The 19,096-nt window shown below is 39.4% G+C and overlaps 1 protein-coding gene across 2 annotated transcripts in view; it reads right to left on the bottom strand.

Annotated features, from left to right (window-relative positions):
• Positions 1-19,096, bottom strand: part of TTC39B (tetratricopeptide repeat domain 39B) — a 132,924-nt gene that overhangs the window by 11,418 nt on the left and 102,410 nt on the right. For both annotated transcript variants that reach the window (XM_059411609.1, XM_059411610.1), the window contains 6 exons: positions 18,067-18,134; positions 17,916-17,975; positions 16,107-16,268; positions 15,397-15,488; positions 10,074-10,200; positions 5,819-5,927 (listed from right to left, as the gene is read on the bottom strand). In XM_059411609.1, the coding sequence (XP_059267592.1) occupies positions 5,819-5,927; positions 10,074-10,200; positions 15,397-15,488; positions 16,107-16,268; positions 17,916-17,975; positions 18,067-18,134 (618 nt within the window). The remainder of the gene's footprint in view (positions 1-5,818; positions 5,928-10,073; positions 10,201-15,396; positions 15,489-16,106; positions 16,269-17,915; positions 17,976-18,066; positions 18,135-19,096) is intronic.

Below are 19,096 nucleotides of genomic sequence, written 5' to 3'. Positions count from 1 at the left end.
TCCCTGCCCCCACCCCTTAGATATCTCTAATCTGATCATCTCGATAGATCATTAAAAGAAGAAGGAAGCAGATGGCTTCCTATCCATTAAAAATTCAGGAAGTAAGAATACTGTCTCCAGACCACTGGATAGAGCAGTCTGTTTTTTAAGCCTCTATTGCACTCTATATCCATAGTCTGATACATATATTACAACTTTACATTTTCCCCCCAACCAATAATGGGACAAAAAAAACTTCGAGGTAAAGGCTGAAGAGCCTGTTCAAATAGAGAACAATCCAGTGGTCCCCCAGGACTTCTTAATATACAAAGGCCCCACTCTCTGGTGGTGATAAACATTAGTCTACACTATAAAGGATAGACATCCAAATGTCAGAATTCATTCAACTGAACCAAAGCCCTTAGAGTTGTAGAAAAACACAAGGAACAAGATGATCCAAGTTTTTTCGGGGGGATGGGGGTACTCTACCAATGTTTTCATTTAATAAAAAGAGGTTTTCCTTCACCTCTCAGTTTTTATTATCCACTTATTAAAAAACATATCCATTTTCCCATCTGGTTTGTGGATATGTGGGTTTTAATCATAGATAATTCTCCTACTGGCAGGAGCAACGTTTTCTCAGCTATCATAATTCTATCTCTAGTACGGAAAATCTACAAGTTTTCAAATGAGCAAGTTAATAAAACGTAGCCAAAGTAGTTGAACAAAAATGAATACTAAAATTTGTTTAAAAGCCCAGATGAATTTTATAAAGGTGCATTTTGTGAAATCTCATTTTTTAAAGTAAACTTCTGTGGAGTTTCATTTCATCTAAATTTCAAAATGATGTAACTTTATGTCGACTTTACACTCAAATAAAACTGAAATCTTTTTTCCTTTTTGAAGTAACTTCACACTGAAAATAGTAAAGATCATCTCACATCCATCAGAATGGCTACTACAAAAACAAACGAACCACAATAACCAAAAAACCCCTAGGATATTACAAATACTGGTGGAGATATAGAGAAATTAGAACCTTGTGCACTGTTGGAGGGAATATAAAATGGTACAGCCACTATGGAAAACAGTATGGCAGTTCCTCAAAAAACTTAAAAGAGAAACACCACATGACCCAGCAGTTCTACTTCTGGGAACATATCTCACAGAACCGAAAGTATGGCGCCTGGCTGGCCCAGTCAGTTAAACATCTGCCTTCAGCTGGTGTCATGTTCCTGGGGTCCTGGGATGGAGTCCAGCATTGTCAGGCTCCCTGCTCAGTGGGTAGTCTGCTTCTCCCTCTACCCCTCCTCCTGCTTGTACTCTCTGTCTTTTAAATAAATAAACAAAACCTTTAAAAATAAACAAAAGAATTGAGAACAATCTCAAAAAAAAAAAAATTTACATACCTATGTTCACAGAAGTATTATTTGCAATAGCCAAAAAGTGGAAGCAACTCAAATGTGCAACAGTGGGTAAAAGGAAAAGAAAAACATGATCTATACATTCAATGAAATATTATGTCGTATATCCATACAACATGGATATACCCTGAGGCCATTTTTAAAAAAGATTTTATTTATTTGACAGAGAGAGGGAAAGCACAAGCAGGGGGAGCAGCAGAGGAAGAGGGAGAAGTAAACTCCCCACTGAGCAGGGAACCCAATGGACTCAATCCCAAGACCCCAGGATCATGGCCTAAGCTGAAGGCAGACGCTTAACCCACTGAGTCATCCAGGGACTCCATACCCTGAGGTGCCATTATGCAAGGCAAAATAAGCAGTTCCAAAAGGACAAATCATGTAGGATTCCACTCATATGAGCAACCTAATGTAGTCACGTTCATAGTAACAAAAAAATAGAACTATGGCTGCCAGAGGCAGTGGGGAGAGGGAAATGGAGAGCTATTTTGAATGGGTATGGCAAAGTTCTGCAGACTGGTTACACAGCTATGTGAATATATTTAACATTACCAAACTGTATAGTTAAGAATGGATCATGTGGTAAATTTTGTGTTATATATAATTTTAACTACAATTAAAATTAAGAAGAGGGACACCTGAGTGACTCAGTTGGTTAAGCGTCCAACTCTTGATCTCAGCTCAGGTCCTGGTTTCACGGTCATGAGTTCAAGCCCCACATGGGGTTCCACAAAAAAAAAAAATAAGTAAATAAAATAAGTTTTAAAAATTAAAAATATTTAATTGTAAAAAGAATCATAAAGAAGCTTAATGCAACTTTGTATGTAGAAACTATGTAGATAATATATAAATAATGGAACATCTAGAACATACAAAGAAAGTCTAAACTGTCCATATAGTGAGTCTGTAAGTCTGTACTCATACATATAATCCTTTGTTCTCTGTTAAATGGTACAAACTTTGGATTTCTCTTTCATTTCAGTTTCTTGAGATTTTTCATCCACTTGTTTCCCTGGTGACCAGAAATCACAGAGAATTATCAGTCCATCAAGATAAATACCTCAATATTTTAGCTACTCTACCTAAGCCCCAGTTCACAGGGGCTGAGGTTTAATACTTTTCTGGAAGGGGGAGGGAAAAGGAGAGAAAGAGAACCATGGTTCTTTTATAAAAATGCTGCCTTTAATATGGGAGATGGACAATGCTCATCCCCAATCAACAGATGACCTTTGCAGGTGACTTTTTTTTTTTTTTTTAATTTATTTGACAGACAGAGATCACAAGTAGGCAGAGAGGCAGGCAGAGAGAGAGGAAGGAAAGCAGGCTCCCTGCTGAGCAGAGAGCCCGATGTGGGGCTCGATCCCAGGAACCTGGGATCATGACCCGAGCCGAAAGCAGAGGCTTTCACCCACTGAGCCACCCAGGTGCCCCACAGGTGACTTTTTTAAATAATAAAGTAGAATATTCCATTTTCCTGTTCTCCCTGTGATTACTAGTTTATATTCATAAAATGGTTATTTAGGAGATCTGCGAGGTGGGGGTGTTGATCTGTGGCCTCAGAACATCATTGCTTTTTGTTCTATTGACTTCTTCAGGTATCCTGTCTGAAACCTTGACCTTATTAGCAACTAAGGCCACTGAGTCAGCTTTCATTCTTTTATATTTCTTCTCCTTATTGATGGTAATCTAAAACTAGAATTATTTTAAATATGGAAAGCAGCCTAAATGCCCAATAACACTGCAAGTGTTGATTAACTTATGATATATTAGCTCCATGGAGTGCTATGAAGCTTTCGAAATTATTTTAAGAGCCATTTAGCAACAATTTAAAAGTCTATGATAAAAATAGAACTACCATATGATCCAGAAATTCCACCTCTAGGTATTTATCCAAAGAAAATGGAAACACCGACTCGAAAAGATATATGCATCCTCATGTTCATCACAGCATTATTTAAAATAGCCCAGATATGGAAGCCGTAAGTGGATGAATGGATAAAGAAAATATATACTACATTTTCTGTATGTAGTAGGTATATACAATGGAATATTACTCAGCCATAAAAAATAAAATCTTGCAGCTTTGCAACAACATGGATTTTCCTTGAGGGCATTGTGCTAAGTAATGGAATAAGTCAGACAGCAAAAGAGAAATACCATACTTTCACTTATATGAAATCTAAAACAGAACAAAACAAAAAAATCAAGCTCATAAATTGGTGGTTGCTGGGGGTGGGGCATGGGAGGTAGGAGAAATGGGTAAAGAGAGTCAAATGTATAAACTTCCCATTATAAAATAAATCATGGGGATATAATGTACAGCATGGTGATTACAGTTCATAATACTGTGCTTCAAGGGCACCTGGGTGGTTCAATGGGTTAAGCCTCTGCCTTCAGCTCAGGTCCTGATCTCAGGGTCCTGGAATTGAGCCCGGCATGGGGCTCTCTGCTCAGTGGTGAGCCTGCTTCCCCCTCTCTCTCTGCCTGCCTCTCTGCCTTCTTGTGATATCTCTCTCTCTCTCTGTCAAATAAATAAATAATCTTTAATTTAAAAAAAAATACTGTACTTTATATTTGAAAGTTGCTAAGAGAGGAGATCTTAAAAGTTCGAACACATGAAAAAAATTTTGTAATATGTATGTTATGTATGTTAACTAGCCTTATTGTGCTGATCATTAGAGAGTCCACAAATACTGAATCTTTATTGTATACACATGAAATTAACATAATGTTATGTCAATTATACTTCAATAAAAAAAGTTTATGATATATTAAATGAAAAAGAAAGTAGTCTAGTGTATGTCCAGGTACACTATGATTATAACTGTAAAAATAAGACTAGGATGGAGCAAACAAATATTCTAAATTAGTTGTATTAGAATAGCAAAACATGGGTAATTTCTTTCACCTACATCAATCAATTATATGCTTAATTTTTTAACAATAATTATAAAGAAAAATGTCATTTAACACTTCAGCCTCATTCTGTAGCTCCAAATACAAATGAGGTCCCTTATCCCTGGAGCTATGTTCAGTATTTAATTTCCCATGTGGAGAATATATTGAGTATGGGGCTAGCCACTCCCTCAATGCCCATCTTTTTCCAGTTAAAAAATATGAGTTAACTGTTACAATTTTCTTTGCCTTTACCTGAACTTCTATGCCCTTTACCATGTTTGTCGCCATGGATGTTTTCATTTTACTTCTGTGGTTAGAACATTCCAAAGGAGAAGACCTAAATGATTGGGAGGCTGAAAAGGAATACTACAAAGGCTAGCATCCATAGCATCATTTGTCAAAGATAAACGCTCTATTTAAGCTGGAGAATAGACAATGTCAGATCAAGAAAACTTCGGATACTATCTGAGTATTTTTGGATATCATCATCTCATGATATCCAGAAATGATGAGGTATGTTTCCCAGGGTCTCACAGCTGCAAAGCTGGGACTGTAAACTCAGATGGCCTGATTTTTCCTTCTAGTATGCCAGCTGTTTCCAGGAAATGGAGCTTCCAGTAAACTGGAGAGGGGCCTCTAGGACAACCAACAGTGATGAGTAAAAAAATTAAATTGTTATAAAATTTCAACTTGAAAACAATCTTCTGTGTCTGCAAAAACATAATAGTCATTACAGAGCAAAAGAGGGGATGGAACAAGTTACAAATAAAAAACCAGAAATGCACTGTAAAACTCGACTGATTGTTCATCTTTCTCAGCGACAGACTAATTCAGATATAATTCACCTACCATACAATTCACCTACTTGGAAGTACACTTCACTGGTTTTGAGTATGCTATAGAGTTGTACAACCAATACTACAGTCTTAGAATATTCTCAACACTCCAAAAAGAAATAGCATACACCCTTTAAAAGCTATCACACGCAGACCCCAGTTCTTCCATCCCTCGTTATAAAACCACTAGTCTACTTTCTGTCTTTATAGATTGACCTATTCTCAATATCTCATTTATTTTATTTTTTTTTAAAGATTTTATTTATTTATTTGACAGACAGAGATCACAAGTAGGCAGAGAGAGAGGAGGAAGCAGGCTCCCTGCTGAGCAGAGAGCCCGATGCGGGCCTCGATCCCAGGACCCTGAGATCATGACCTGAGCCGAAGGCAGCGGCCCAACCCACTGAGCCACCCAGGCGCCCCCTCAATATCTCATTTAAATGGAACCATGCGATATGCTGTCTTCTGCAACGAGCATCTTTCACATAGCCTCGTTTCCCTAAACTTGTCCATGTGGCAGCACGTGTCATTCCTCCCTTCTTCTGGTCACAATAACCCAGATCCTTGCAGCCCAAGAGCTTTGTCCTTGTGATACACACAAATGAACACAGGCAGATAGACACAGGAAAAGGGCAGGAGAGTGGTAATAAAAAAGATTTTCAGGCTTTTACTTTTCATACTTACTTTCATTTTGTAAAGTAGCCTCAGCCTTTTCGACAGTGACCAACAGATTTTCGGAAAGGTCTTTTCTCTTGCTCACTATTGGGAAACCATTCCAGACATACATCATTTCCTAACAAGGAAGAATGAAAAGCCATTTGCAATTATATGAGGTTATTCGATGTCCTTTACAATAACGAAACCAACCTCTTGGTTGTTACAGATCTCAAGGTAACATCCAGAGATCACTTTCCTTAGCTTTCCTCATTTGGAGAGTAGTAATTATAATTTCCCCTTTTCTCATTTTATCTTATTTCTCATTTTATTATATGCCTTTTGCCTTTTATACTATGAAGTCATTCAATATATACAGTATATTGTGTTTTTACTGAAAAATTTACTTATTCATTTAAACATCTACTAGTATTCAATCCTTTTGGAAGATCTCGGGTTACAAATACAGAAATAAATAAAATATTTTTAACTGATACTATGAACAGTTGTATATGAGATAAATTTTTGTCATTACTTTTAAGTAAAGGGAAATATATTTTTTTAAATATTTATTTATTTGACACAGAGAGAGAGAGAGAGATCACAAGTAGGCAGAGAGGCAGGCAGAGGAGAAGGGGGAAGCAGGCCCCCTACTGAGCAGAGAGCCCGATGTGGGTACCCAGGCACCCAGGGAAATATTTTTTAAAAATCTCCCAGTTATGTACATAAAATGTTCCCAAGGACTTCACTGGAAATGAATATAGAAAGTATTTTAATGGTTCTTTTATCCCATTAAAAACATGTGACAGGGGACGGCTGGGTGGCTCAGTTAGTTGTTAAGTGTCTGCTTTCAGCTCAGGTCATGGTCCCAGCGTCCTGGGATCGAGCCCCACATCGGGCTGCTTGCTCCGCGGGAAGACTGCTTCTCCCTTTCTCACTCCCAATGCTTATGTTCCCTCTCTCGCTATGCCCGTCTCTCTGACAAATAAATAAATAAAACCTTTAAAAAAAAAACACACAAACATGTGACAGTCCAGAGATATAATCCAACATGCAGGAAGTGCAATCATTTAAAGGCCGAATGTCGGAATAACAGCCCCTGAAAATGTAAACTAATGATTTCTCATTGAAAATTACATCTCATAGGCTAACAGATGAGAAATTTTTTGGACCAAAAGTAAGCATGCTTTTGCTTGAAAATATTTTTCTAACTTCCTGGTAGCACAGTTCATATTTTTAAGTATATGAAATAGGCAGGGTAATCAGTATGTTCTTGGACATAAAGGAATTTAAAAATATGATAAAGCAGGGCACCTAGGTGGCTCAGTGGATTAAGCCTCTGCCTTCGGCTCAGGTCATGATCCCAGGGTCCTGGGATTGAGCTCCGCATCGGGCTCTCTGCACGGCGGGGAGCCTGCTTCCTCCTCTCTCTCTGCCTGCCTCTCTGCCTACTTGTGATCTCTCTCTCTGTCAAATAAACAAATAAAATCTTAAAAAAAAAAAAAAAAAAGACCCTTACTGAGAAAAATAGGATGTAGTTATGTACACATAAGCATCTAAGTTCTAGGACACAGAAGGGGCTATTGTGCTTTAAAATCTTTTCACAAACGTTCTATGACACAAAGAAGAAATTTCCCAATGCAAATCACCTGACAGAAATCAACAGGAATGGATCCAAAAGCTGTAATTGGTGAAACGGCAAGAGGCTCCCACGTTAGCTGGGGAAGGGGAATGTTTGGTCACCTTTGTGATTTGCATGGTGTTCCTGTTTTTATCTGTGCTCGGATTTGATGACAGAGTGCTATTTTTGTCTCATTCCATCACAGGCACAGAATAACCTGGTCTGACGGTGGTGCTCTCTGAGACTACTGATTTTAAGTACAGAACACCTGGACCCAAGTATAGGCTAGCTCCTATCAGATATCTGATAGAGGCTGTAGTCTTCTTTCTCACAGAATATATAAAGAGCTCCTATGAGTCAATGATAAAACAATAAACAACCTAATGAAAAATTACATTAGTATATGAACAACTCACAAGAGAAGAAATAAAAATAATAAGCAGATGAAAAGATACTCAACCATACCAACAGGGGGATATAAATTAAAATAGTGAAATGCTGTTGGTAAAAATTTAAACCAGTAGAGCCTTTCTGGAGGGCAATTTGGCAATGTCAAAATAAGAAGTGCATATACCCTCCAACCAGGAATTCCATTTCTAGAAATCTTTTCAGAGAATTATATGACCATGTGCCCAAGAAAAGCAATATAAAAGAACATTCAGGGTGCCTGGTGGCTCCGTCATTAAGCGGCTGCCTTCAGCTCAGGTTACAATCCCAGGGTCTTGGGATCAAGCCCCACATTGGGCTCCCTGCCCAGTGTGGAGCCTGTTTCTCCCTTTGCCTACTCCACCTACTTGTGCTCTCTCTCTCTCTGTCAAATAAATAAATAAACTCTTTTAAAAAAATTCATTGCAACATATTTGTAACTGTAGAAACTGGAAACTAAACTGTCAAAGGGGAATCACTGAATAACTATGGAACACAAAAAAATAATAAATAAATAAATAATCAAGAACCCCAAATGCAAACATTCAGTTTGCATTTAATGGTTTTCCTGTGCTGACTACCTACAAAACTGAAGCCCCAAAGAACCAGAATAATATGATAACCAGTAATTTTATATATTTTTAAAGATTACATTTATTTATTTGTCAGAGAAAGAGAGAGAGCCCAAGCAGGGGGAGTGGGCAGCGCAGGCAGAACAGGCAGAAGGAGAAGCAGGCTCCCCGCTGAGCAAGGAGCCCGATTCAGGGCTTGATCCCAGGACCTTGGGATCATGACCTGAAACAAAGGCAGTAGCTTAACCAACTAAGCCACCCAGGCACCCCTATTCAGTACTTTTTTATTTTTTTTTTAAAGATTTTATTTATTTGTCAGAGAGAGAGAGAGTGAGCACAGGCAGACAGAGGCAGAGAGAGAAGCAGGCTCCCTGCTGAACAAGGAGCCAGATGTGGGACTTGATCCCAGGACGCTGGGACCATGACCTGAACCGAATGCAGCCACTTAACCAAGTGAGCCACCCAGGCGTCCCCCTATTCAGTAATTTGAAGGAAATATTCATGAAAAAAAATTCCTGTGGAAATTATGCTTTTCATCAAGAACGTGAGCTCCAGGGGCACCTGCGTGGTGTAGTCGGGTGAGCCGCCCACTCTGGGTTTTGGCTCAGGTGAGAGCTCAGGATCATGAGTTGGAGTCCTACCTTGGGCTCTACGCTGAGCGTGGAATCTGCTTGAGATTCTCTCTCCCTCTCCCTCTGCCCCGCTTCTCACATACTCTCTCTCTCTAATAAATAAATCATTTAAAAAAAAAAAAAGAATGTGAGCTCCAGCAGCACTGTGTCCAATGCAGCAATCACCAGGCACTGAGGGCACATGAGCACTGGAAATGTGGCTACTCCAAACGGAGATGTGCTCTAAGAGTAAAATACACACTGCACTTCATATAATCAGTACAATAGAAAGGAATGTGAGATGTCTCACTAAGTTCTTACTGGTTACATGTTCAAACAAACATTTTACATATATCTGGTTAAACAAAATATATTCCTAAAATTATTTTCATGTTACCTTTGATTTCTTACATTTTGCGACCTTTTAATTTTTAATGTGGCTACCAGAAAAGGTAAAATCATATAAGTGGCTTGCATGAGAATTCAAGTCAACTCTAATTAAGCCAACTCACCTCTCTCCCTAAATTTCCTTATCTGTAAAATGGGGCTACAGAGAGAAAGTACTCGCAGAGAGTTACTGTAAGAATTAAATGATATATTTTTAATAGTTTTTCAAAAAATATTAAATGATATATTCTTAAATACCATAATGCCTAGAACATACCAACTAGTCAAAAAATTAGCTATAATTTTTATGATTATTTGATTATTAATAATTCATAAATGTTTACCTTACAAACACCCTTGCAATGGCGTTAAATTGAGCTAAACTTCACAGGTGTGCTTCCCACTGCTGTGACTAGATTATTTCTTTCTAAAATACAAACAGTAGGGGCGCCTGGGTGACCAGTGGGTTAAGCCTCTGCCTTCAACTCAGGTCATGATCTCAGGGTCCTGGAGTCAAGCCCCACTATCGGGCTTTCTGCTCAGCAGGGAGCCTGTTTCCCTCTCTCTCTCTGCCTGCCTCTCTGCCTACTTGTGATCTCTGTCTGTCAAATAAATTAAATAAAATCTTTTAAAAAAATACAAAGAGTAAATAAAATAAAGACAAATACCAGGGCAGGCACGATGAGCTTCACAGGTGCAGGCAACGAGGCAGAGTAACGACGAGACTTTCTGACAGCAAACTTCTCAGTAGGGATAGATTTCCCTGCAATTCTCTGCTTCAAGCTATCCACCTGTCTGCGAAGAACCCAATCCCAACAAAAGGTCATTAGAACACATACATTATTGATACCAGCAGATTTCACGGGGCACTCCCCACACCAGCAGCATCAGCATCATCTGGAGGTGTGCGCTAAAAGCAAATTTTCAGGACACCTGGGTGGCTTAGTAAGTTAGGCACCTGACTTTGGCACCTCAAGTTAGGCACCTCAAGTCATGATCCAAGGATCCCAAGATCAAGCCCCATGTTGGGCTCCCTCCTCTGTGGGGAGTCTGTTTCTGCCTCTCCCTCTGCCTCTTCTCTGGCTTATGTGCTCAAGCATTCTCTCATTTTCTCTCTCTCAAATAAATAAATAAAATATTTTTAAAATGTAAAAAACAACCAACAAATTTTCAGATTCCACCCCAGGGGTGGAGTGACCTAATATTAGTGACTCTAGAGATGGGTCCAGCAATCTGGAATCTAGCGAGTCCTCTAGGTGATTTAGAAGTATGCTCAAATGTGAGAACCACTGACTGACCCATACTTCTCTCTAGTTAACCTGGCTAACCTCTGACTTTATCAAATATAATGAAGGAAATCTAAATAGAAAATTGACAATGAACCCCAATGTTTACAGCAGCAATGTCTACAATAGCCAAAATATGGAAAGAGCCCAGATGTCCATTGACAGATGAATGGAAAAAGAAGATGTGGGGTGTGTGTGTGTGTGTGTGTGTGTGTGGGTGTGTGTAATGGAATATTAGTCAGTCAACAAAAAGAATGAAATCTTGCCATTTGCAACAATGTGATGGAACTAGAGGGTATTATGCTAAGCAAAATAAGTCAAAGAAAGATAAACACCACATGATTTCACTCATATGTGGAATATAAGAAACAAAACATGAACACAGGGGAAGGGAAGGAAAAGTAAAATAATAGGAAACAGGGAGGTAAACCATAAGAGTCTAATATCTATAGGAAACAAACAGGGTCACTGGAGAAGTGGTGGGGGGATGTGATAATTGGGTGATGGGCATTAAGGAGGGCACTTGAAGTAATAAGCCTGGGTGTTACCTCTGAAACTAATAATATAGTATATGTTAATTAAATTGAATTTAAATTAAAAATTTTTAAATAAATAAAGATAAAAATTGGTAATTTCCATAAGAAAGCAGGAAAAGAACCCAAAGTATTTACTTACACTGTGGGTACTGAGAGAGAAGGAAAGGGGTATATGAGACCTTTCATATTCTTATCTATTTCTACTTATTCCTATCTATTTCCTAGGACACAGATCTATAAGATGATGTGTTTCAAACCATAACTGTCAATTAATGTACACTTAAAGAAAAGGTGTCCCAAACATAGGTTATTTTGAAAATAATTAGCTAAAGACATGCACCATATTTACAAACTCCTTCTTAAAAGCTAAGAAATCCCAATTATGAAATCCACAATCACACAAAAATGAGAGTAGGACAAAGAGACTATGTTCCCATAGCACTTTCTTACACACAAATTTGTAAGTGCACCAAACCAGTTGCTGAGATAATATTCAGGAAAATAAATAGCCAATTACATCACTGAAAGAAAAAGTAAGACAAAACACAGAAAAAATATTCCCGTAAGAGGACAAGATTATGGTCAGTTCTTTCTGGGCACAATCTGGCAGTAAGAATTTTAAAGCAGAACGTCCATGATTTGATGATCAGTAACACCAGTGGAAGAAGCAGCGGACATGTTAAGTGGGGGTTGAGGATGTGGGACAGAAGCAGGCTTTATTACAGGATTTACTTTACAGGAAATCATGTGGTTAAAAGACTGCAGATTCTGTATGAAGAAAACATTCACTGGGCAACTCTCCTCTCATTATCCCAACAAATTCATGCTACCACATAGCAGACCTCAAGCTTTCTCCTGAAAATAGGACTGGTTACATGTTTCACTGAAATTGTGTTTTGGGGTTTTTGTTTTTGTTTTTGTTTTTTAAAGATTTTGTTTATTTATTTGAGAGAAAGAGAACAAGTGGGGCGAGGGACATAAAGAGAGGGAGAAGCAGACCCCCTGCTGAGCAGGAGGCCAATAGGACCCTGGGATCATGACCTGAGCTGAAGGCAGACACTTAACGGACTGAGCCACTTAGGCGCCCCAGAAATTGTTCTGATATGGAGAAAACTTATTCTAATGTGGAAGAAACAGAGGGAGATTGAAAAGATTTCAATGTATCTTAACAATTTTTTTCCATTCCACCAGTTGTTTGTGTGAAGCGAGGACAGTAAGAGGTGACATGAATCCTACCATGGCTTCAGCTGATGTTGATTCTATCTATAGTTAGTACACATGGTATTTTAGTCAAAAAGAGATTTTAGAAAAGAAGATGAAAAGTGGTCTTGTTCATATCTTCAGATTTGCCCTGAAGAGTCTTGAGGGCTCAGCTAAAGATATCTCTGGTAACACGGTCACAGAATGCGGGATTCCATGTGAAAGATTTTGTCATTAGTTATGTTTGAAGAATGTAGCAGAGCTTCATTCATCTCCAGGGATCAGGTCCCCTCTACCACCGCCTCCGGCCCCTGCAGTCCTCTCAGACCACACTTTGGCACCTGTATCTCTTCTACCTCAAAGCACAAATTCAAGCACAGCACTCTGAATACCATTCTCTTCATTCTAATGCGGCTGTACTAGTAAGACTGTGTCAGTCTACTTGCCCTTCAACCTCCCTATGCACAGTCTTCCTCTCTCTCCCTGTCCCTCCATACTCCTGCTTCGATGGCCTGTCCTTTACCGCGGCATGCACTGGCTTCAGTCCTAAACTCCCTCGTCCACTGCCTAGTCACCACATTGGTCCAGCAAAAACCCAACCCTGGATGAGGTTCAGTGACCATCTCCCCCGCACCTGCACTGCGAGCAGACTGCTATCCCTGTAAATTCATCAGCACCCACCACAAACGGGCCCTTGCACTACCAGCCAGAGGCAGATGCCTCTGCCTCCAGTTTTGTAAGAAAAACACAAGCTAGGAGATGGAGTGCCCTCCTTCTCGTACTCCTGCACAGAAGCTTGCCTGCCTCTGTACCTATATTCCAGACTTCTTCCCTTCAAATACAACAGAAGACCGGGTCCTCCTCCTACATAAAACCATCCATGCCATCAGGGCTTTGGATTCTAACTTCTCCTGCCCTTTGAGGACACTTACAAATCAGTTATCCCATTTCTCACTTCTGTGTGTAACTTTTCATCTGGATCCTTTCCAGTGGTTCTTGAGAATGCTCACAACTCTCCCGTGAAAACGGGTGCTGACATGCCATCATCTCCCTCCAGCACCATTCTCTAGCCTCCCCCTTCTTCGTAGTCAGGATTATCCAGGGATGCACTGATGCTCAACTCTGCATTTCTCTTCCTCGGCTACCTCAGTCTGACTCCCTCATCTACATGTGGACCTTATCAGTCCTGTTCAGGTTACCAATGATCCCTGCCACTCTGGCTTATTTTTAAATGAAGACTACGTTCTGTGAGATATGTTTTGAGTCACCCTTAGCCTTCTTTTCTTTTGACCTATAAACAGCCGACCCTTGAACAACATGGATATTAAAGGCACCAACACCTCCCTCCCACATAGTCAAAAATCCACATATGGGGTGCCTGGGTGGCTCAGACTTAAGCGGTTGCCTTCAGCTCAAGTCAACATCCTGGTGTCCTGGAAGCAAGCCCCACATTGGGCTCCCTGCTCACTGAGGAGCCTGCTTCTCCCTTCTTGTGTTCCCTCTCTTGCTATGTCTCTCTCTGTCAAGTAAATAAATAAAATCTAAAAAAAAAAAAAAAAAAAAAACCACATATAGTTTTTGACTCCCCCAAATTAACTGCTAACTCCCTACTGCTGTCCAGAACCCATATTGATAACATAAACCGTTGATTAAAACATATATTGTATGTTGTATGTGTTAAATACCATACTTATACAATAAAGTAGGCTAAAGAAATGAAAATGCTATTAAGAAAATCATAAGAATGAGATAATACATTTTCAGTATTGTACTGATCCAAAAAAAAAAAGTCCACATGTAAGTGGATCCACATAGTTCAAACTCATGTTGTTCAAGGGTCAACTGTATCTCAAATGTAGCATGATGTCTTACCAAATTATCATCTTCTGGTTCTTTAATGTGCAGTGCTCCTTCCTGCAACGGGGTCCTCTCTTGTGCTATTCTCTTGGTCTGAAACTGCACCACCACAGCTCCCTGCTGCCTCAGCAGCTCCTACTCCACCTTTAGACACCATCTCAACCATTACTGCCTCTATGTGCATATCCATATTTCTCTTCCCAGTGGGGAATTGGGGGCACTGTGGGTAGCATTGGTGATGCAAGTATTATCAGCTTCTGGCTTGAGAATTGTCATCCCAGTCACCAAAAGAGGAAAGAATACTAGGTTTGTCCAGGAAGACTGAACACGGTAAGTTTAAAATGCTTTCAGGGTGCCTGGGTAGCACAGTTGGCAGAGTGTCACACTCTTGGTTTTGGCTCAGGTCATAATCTCGCAGTCCTAGGATCAAGCCCCACATCAGCCTGGGCCTCTCTCTTCTTCTCCCTCTGCTCCTCCCCACCCCTCTCTAAAATAAATCAATAAAATATTTAAAAAATAAGTAAATAAATAATTTTTTTAAATGCTCTCACATCTCCAAGGAAAGGTGACAAATGGGAGCTAGCTGTATGGGTCAGGAGCTCAGTCAGGAAGTCTGAACTAGGATTTAAACGTGGACTGACTAAGATTTCCTAAGGTTGTGGCTCTAAGACATCAACCTTCAATAGCTGATAAAACAGGATGAGCCTACAAAAATACTGAGAAAAAATGGCAACAAGGGCAGTAAGGAAAAAAATTAGTCATGTACTACAATTTTGCCATTATTTGTGTGATAATTTCACTGACGCCTGATTCCACGACAAGGTTATACATGCCACATGGACAGGAGCCCTGCCTGCTTATTCAACACCTTACACGGGACCCTTCACACAGCAGGTGCTCAAAAACAAGGATCAAGAGGATGGGTGGATACTGATCTAAACACAGTTAAACAGAGCAGTTCACAGCAGACCTTCTCTGAGTGTGGTTTTGAAGGGTGTCCGCATCGAACGAGTAGACATTAAAGAAGATATGAAGGTCAAGTATGGGAGAACACTCAGGGGAAAAGAAAGATATATTCAGGATCTTCATTCTAGCAAGAGTTCCTGGCTCACCTGAATAAAGACACTACATCCTCTTTCGTTGCTATGACAGCCTCCTCTGGAAGCATACTCAAAATTGCAGCTTTCAAGAACACATACGTTGCCTGGAGGAAAAGAAGAGAAGCAGCTAGTTATAGGGCATCTCTAGGTATGTGACATTTCTCTCTTGCAAGTCGGGAATGACCTACAAACCATCTAGATGTAACATTTAAAAGGCACTAAAGAAATAAAAGGAAATGAAGTCTTAAATTGCTGGTTCCTATTGAGAATAACACTTTTCAGTTAATTTTGGCCATTTTCCTATTATACAATGGTAGCATTTGGGGGCAAGAAAATACATAGAATGAACAAGAAATCATCTCATTTCTCCCAACTTCTCACAAACAGTTCAGAATTAATTTTAATTCTTGTGAAAAGCCTCCTCACCAAAGCATCATAAAATCTACAAAAAAATTATCAAGACTGCTTGATAATTTTTTAAATGTAAATGCATTTCATCCTCAGAGATAAAACCTCTTTGTTGACAAGGACTGTTTGGATGGTTGTTAGAGCATGTTGTGCTAAGGACCGTGCTTTTATAAGAAATAGGTACCTAATGCCTACTGACAAATCCCTAAATTGAGAAAGGAGGTTGAAGTCATACTTCTGAACAGTCCCAAAGAAAAAGCATCCTGGACACTTACTAGCAAACAGATAACAGCAACAAAAGCACAGCATTTTACCTTGGACCATTTACTTTCTTTGCAAAGCAGATCAGAATAATAATATGCCTCCATCCAGTTTTGTTGGAATACATATATCCACATCAGCTCCCAGTAACAAAGATGGTGAAATTGTTTCCATTCTTCTTGAACTGAAATGCATTTTCGAAATATCTCTTGTGCCTATAAGTCAATTGCATAAAGCTGATCATCCAGATATTAGACAAGGAGATAATAACCTAATGGAAAAATACATAAATCACTTTGTACAAGAACAACAAAAGCATTTCTCATTAAACCACTCAATGTGATGAGATATGTTCCTTTCCCTACATGAAATGATACAATTAAGTTCTGCCTCTTGCCCTAGCTTCGTAAGGGGGCTGTGGCACTTTATCATGTGGCAGTGGTGAAGTTCCTTCCCAAGGAAGATATAAAATACAGAGTTCCTTTACCAAAGAACTGAACATAAAGCCAGAACTCCCAGAACTTAAAATATACCTTAAACAAAGTTAAAGGCAAACTGGGAGAAGATATTACTACATCCACAACTCTCCAAAATTAATCCTTATCAACAACTATTTAATAAAATCCATATAAAAAGGACAAACAACTCAATGGGAAAACTGTCAAAGATATGAACAGATAATCAGAGAAAAAGATAAACACATGATAAACATACACATGAAGAAATTTGTAAACTGAAAAACATGAATTTAAAAATTGGATTCTTGGGGCACCTGGCTCAGTCAGTTGAGCATCTGACTTTTGGTTTTGGCTCAGATCATGATCTCAGGATCCTGAGATCAAGCCCCACGTAGGGCTCCACGCTCAGCACAGAGTCTGCTTGACCCTCTCCCTCCCACTCTAGCCCTCCTCCATCCTGCTCTTGCACGAGTATGTATGTGCTCTCTCCCCCTCCCCCTAAAATAAATAAATAAAATATTTTTAAAACTTAGATTATGTTTTGGTTAGGACATGGGCAAAAATACAACAGATAATGTGCAGAGTTGGCAAAGTGCATTGGAAACAAGTATTCTCACATCTTTATAGGCATGTAGATGGAATAAATTTAGTTATTAACCTTAGTTAGAAGGTCAGCTTGGCTAGATTTATCAAGATGCAAACATCTTTGACCTACAAATCCTGATGATCAGAATCTGTGCATGGAAACATACACATAAGGATGTTTACAACAGCACAGTTATAGTAGAAAAATGTCTATCAATAGTGGACTGCTTCACTAAGTACCACATATCCTCCTCATAGAATGAAATCCAGCCATCAAAATGAATGAGGAAGATTTAGATATACTGACCTGGAAAGAAATCCAAGATGTAAGTAGGGGGGAAAAAAATCAAAGAAATATATATATGTTTGATTTCATTTGTGTAGAAGAAAATTATTTGTGAGTATACTTATATGAAAAGCCCCACAGTTGTCTTTTTCAAGAGAATTAGTGAATAATTTCCTTTGATGAGGAGTATGTGCAGTACAGTGAAGTTAGTATCTTATGCAGGGGAGAGATTTCAAAGTCAATATGCAATACAGAAACGGATAAACTTTCTGAAATTCCTTTAAAGGTGCCCACTTGTATTCTGTATATTCTACCCCGAGCTGCCTCACGTACTTAATGTGTAAGTAATAGACTGTATTCGTAATCTACGTAGAGTAGGATACACACATAAAATTAAATTGGGGCGTTCTGATAACATATTTTGTCTACATTTCTGTCTAGTGCATATAGCTGAATTTACTTCTGTTGAATGAGTATGACACAACTCCACCTGACAGACAGCTCCCCAAGTTACTCCCCCCACGATAAATTACCTCCTCCACATTCCCTTTCAGCAGCTCTATCCGGGCATGATAAAACAACATGAGGGAGCCCTGGGGAGAAAGGAAGCAGACAGACTGATCAGTGGTCAGCCCTTCCTGACTGCTTATGGCTAGAAATATGCACTTGAAATTCTAAGCATACATTTGGAAACTGCTGGAGGAAGGGCGCGAGGAGATTCTCTGCTTCCACAACATTCACTTCTCCTGTACCTAGAAATTCAATAGGAAAAGCCTCAGTCTTCACAAAATAGGGGAGACACATAAAAGCAATTCTCCACATATTAGTAAATTATAGCAAACACCTATTCGTGGAAAAGATAAGAACTGTTAATTTGGCAAGACAGGGCCTTCCCATGACTTTAGTTTAAGAAAAGCTCTAGGACCAACTAATTCTTAAAAATGGAGGGAGCTGGGGCCCCTGGGGGGGCTCAGTCATTAGGGTCTACCTTCGGCTTGGGTCATGATCCCGGATCCTGGGATCAAGCCCTGCATCGGGCTCCTCGCTTGGCAGGAAGCCTGCTTCTCCCTATCCCACTCCCCCTGCTTGTGTTCCCTCTCTTGCTCTCTCTCTCTCTCTGTCAAATAAATAAATAAAATCTTTAAAAAAAAAAAAAATGGAGGGAGTTATTGTTGAGTCCTAACTGGGTTTTCCGGTTATAACAGCAATATTAACTTAGCCAAAAATTTAATTCTCGGGGCGCCTGGGTGGCTCAGTGGGTTAAGCCGCTGCCTTCGGCTCAGGTCATGATCTCAGGGTCCTGGGATCGAGTCCCGCATCGGGCTCTCTGCTCAGCAGGGAGCCTGCTTCCTCCTCTCTCTCTGCCTGCTTGTGATCTCTGTCTGTCAAATAAATAAATAAAATCTTTAAAAAAAAAAAAAAATTTAATTCTCTACTCAAAAAGATATCTAATATGAATATGCTAAAACAAGTCACCTTAAATTTTACAGAATGTTTTTAGTGGAGAACAGATACAAAATAGTCAGGGAAAGAAAACCTCCACACCCTCTGCCAAATGTTACTATGACAAATGTCACTATTTTTCACCTTGACTCAAAAAAAAAAAGAGAGAAAAAAGTAAACAGATACAGACTACTGGCTCTTGGTGATTTTCTTCCTAATTGTTTTAGTGGAAAAATAATTAACATACAACGTTCTGTTGGTTTTGAGGTTA

Source organism: Mustela nigripes, chromosome 9 (assembly GCF_022355385.1).
Source record: "Mustela nigripes isolate SB6536 chromosome 9, MUSNIG.SB6536, whole genome shotgun sequence".
NCBI lineage: Eukaryota > Metazoa > Chordata > Mammalia > Carnivora > Mustelidae > Mustela > Mustela nigripes.
The sequence above is the reverse complement of the archived record's forward strand: the minus strand, read 5'-3'. Positions and strand labels throughout refer to the sequence as shown.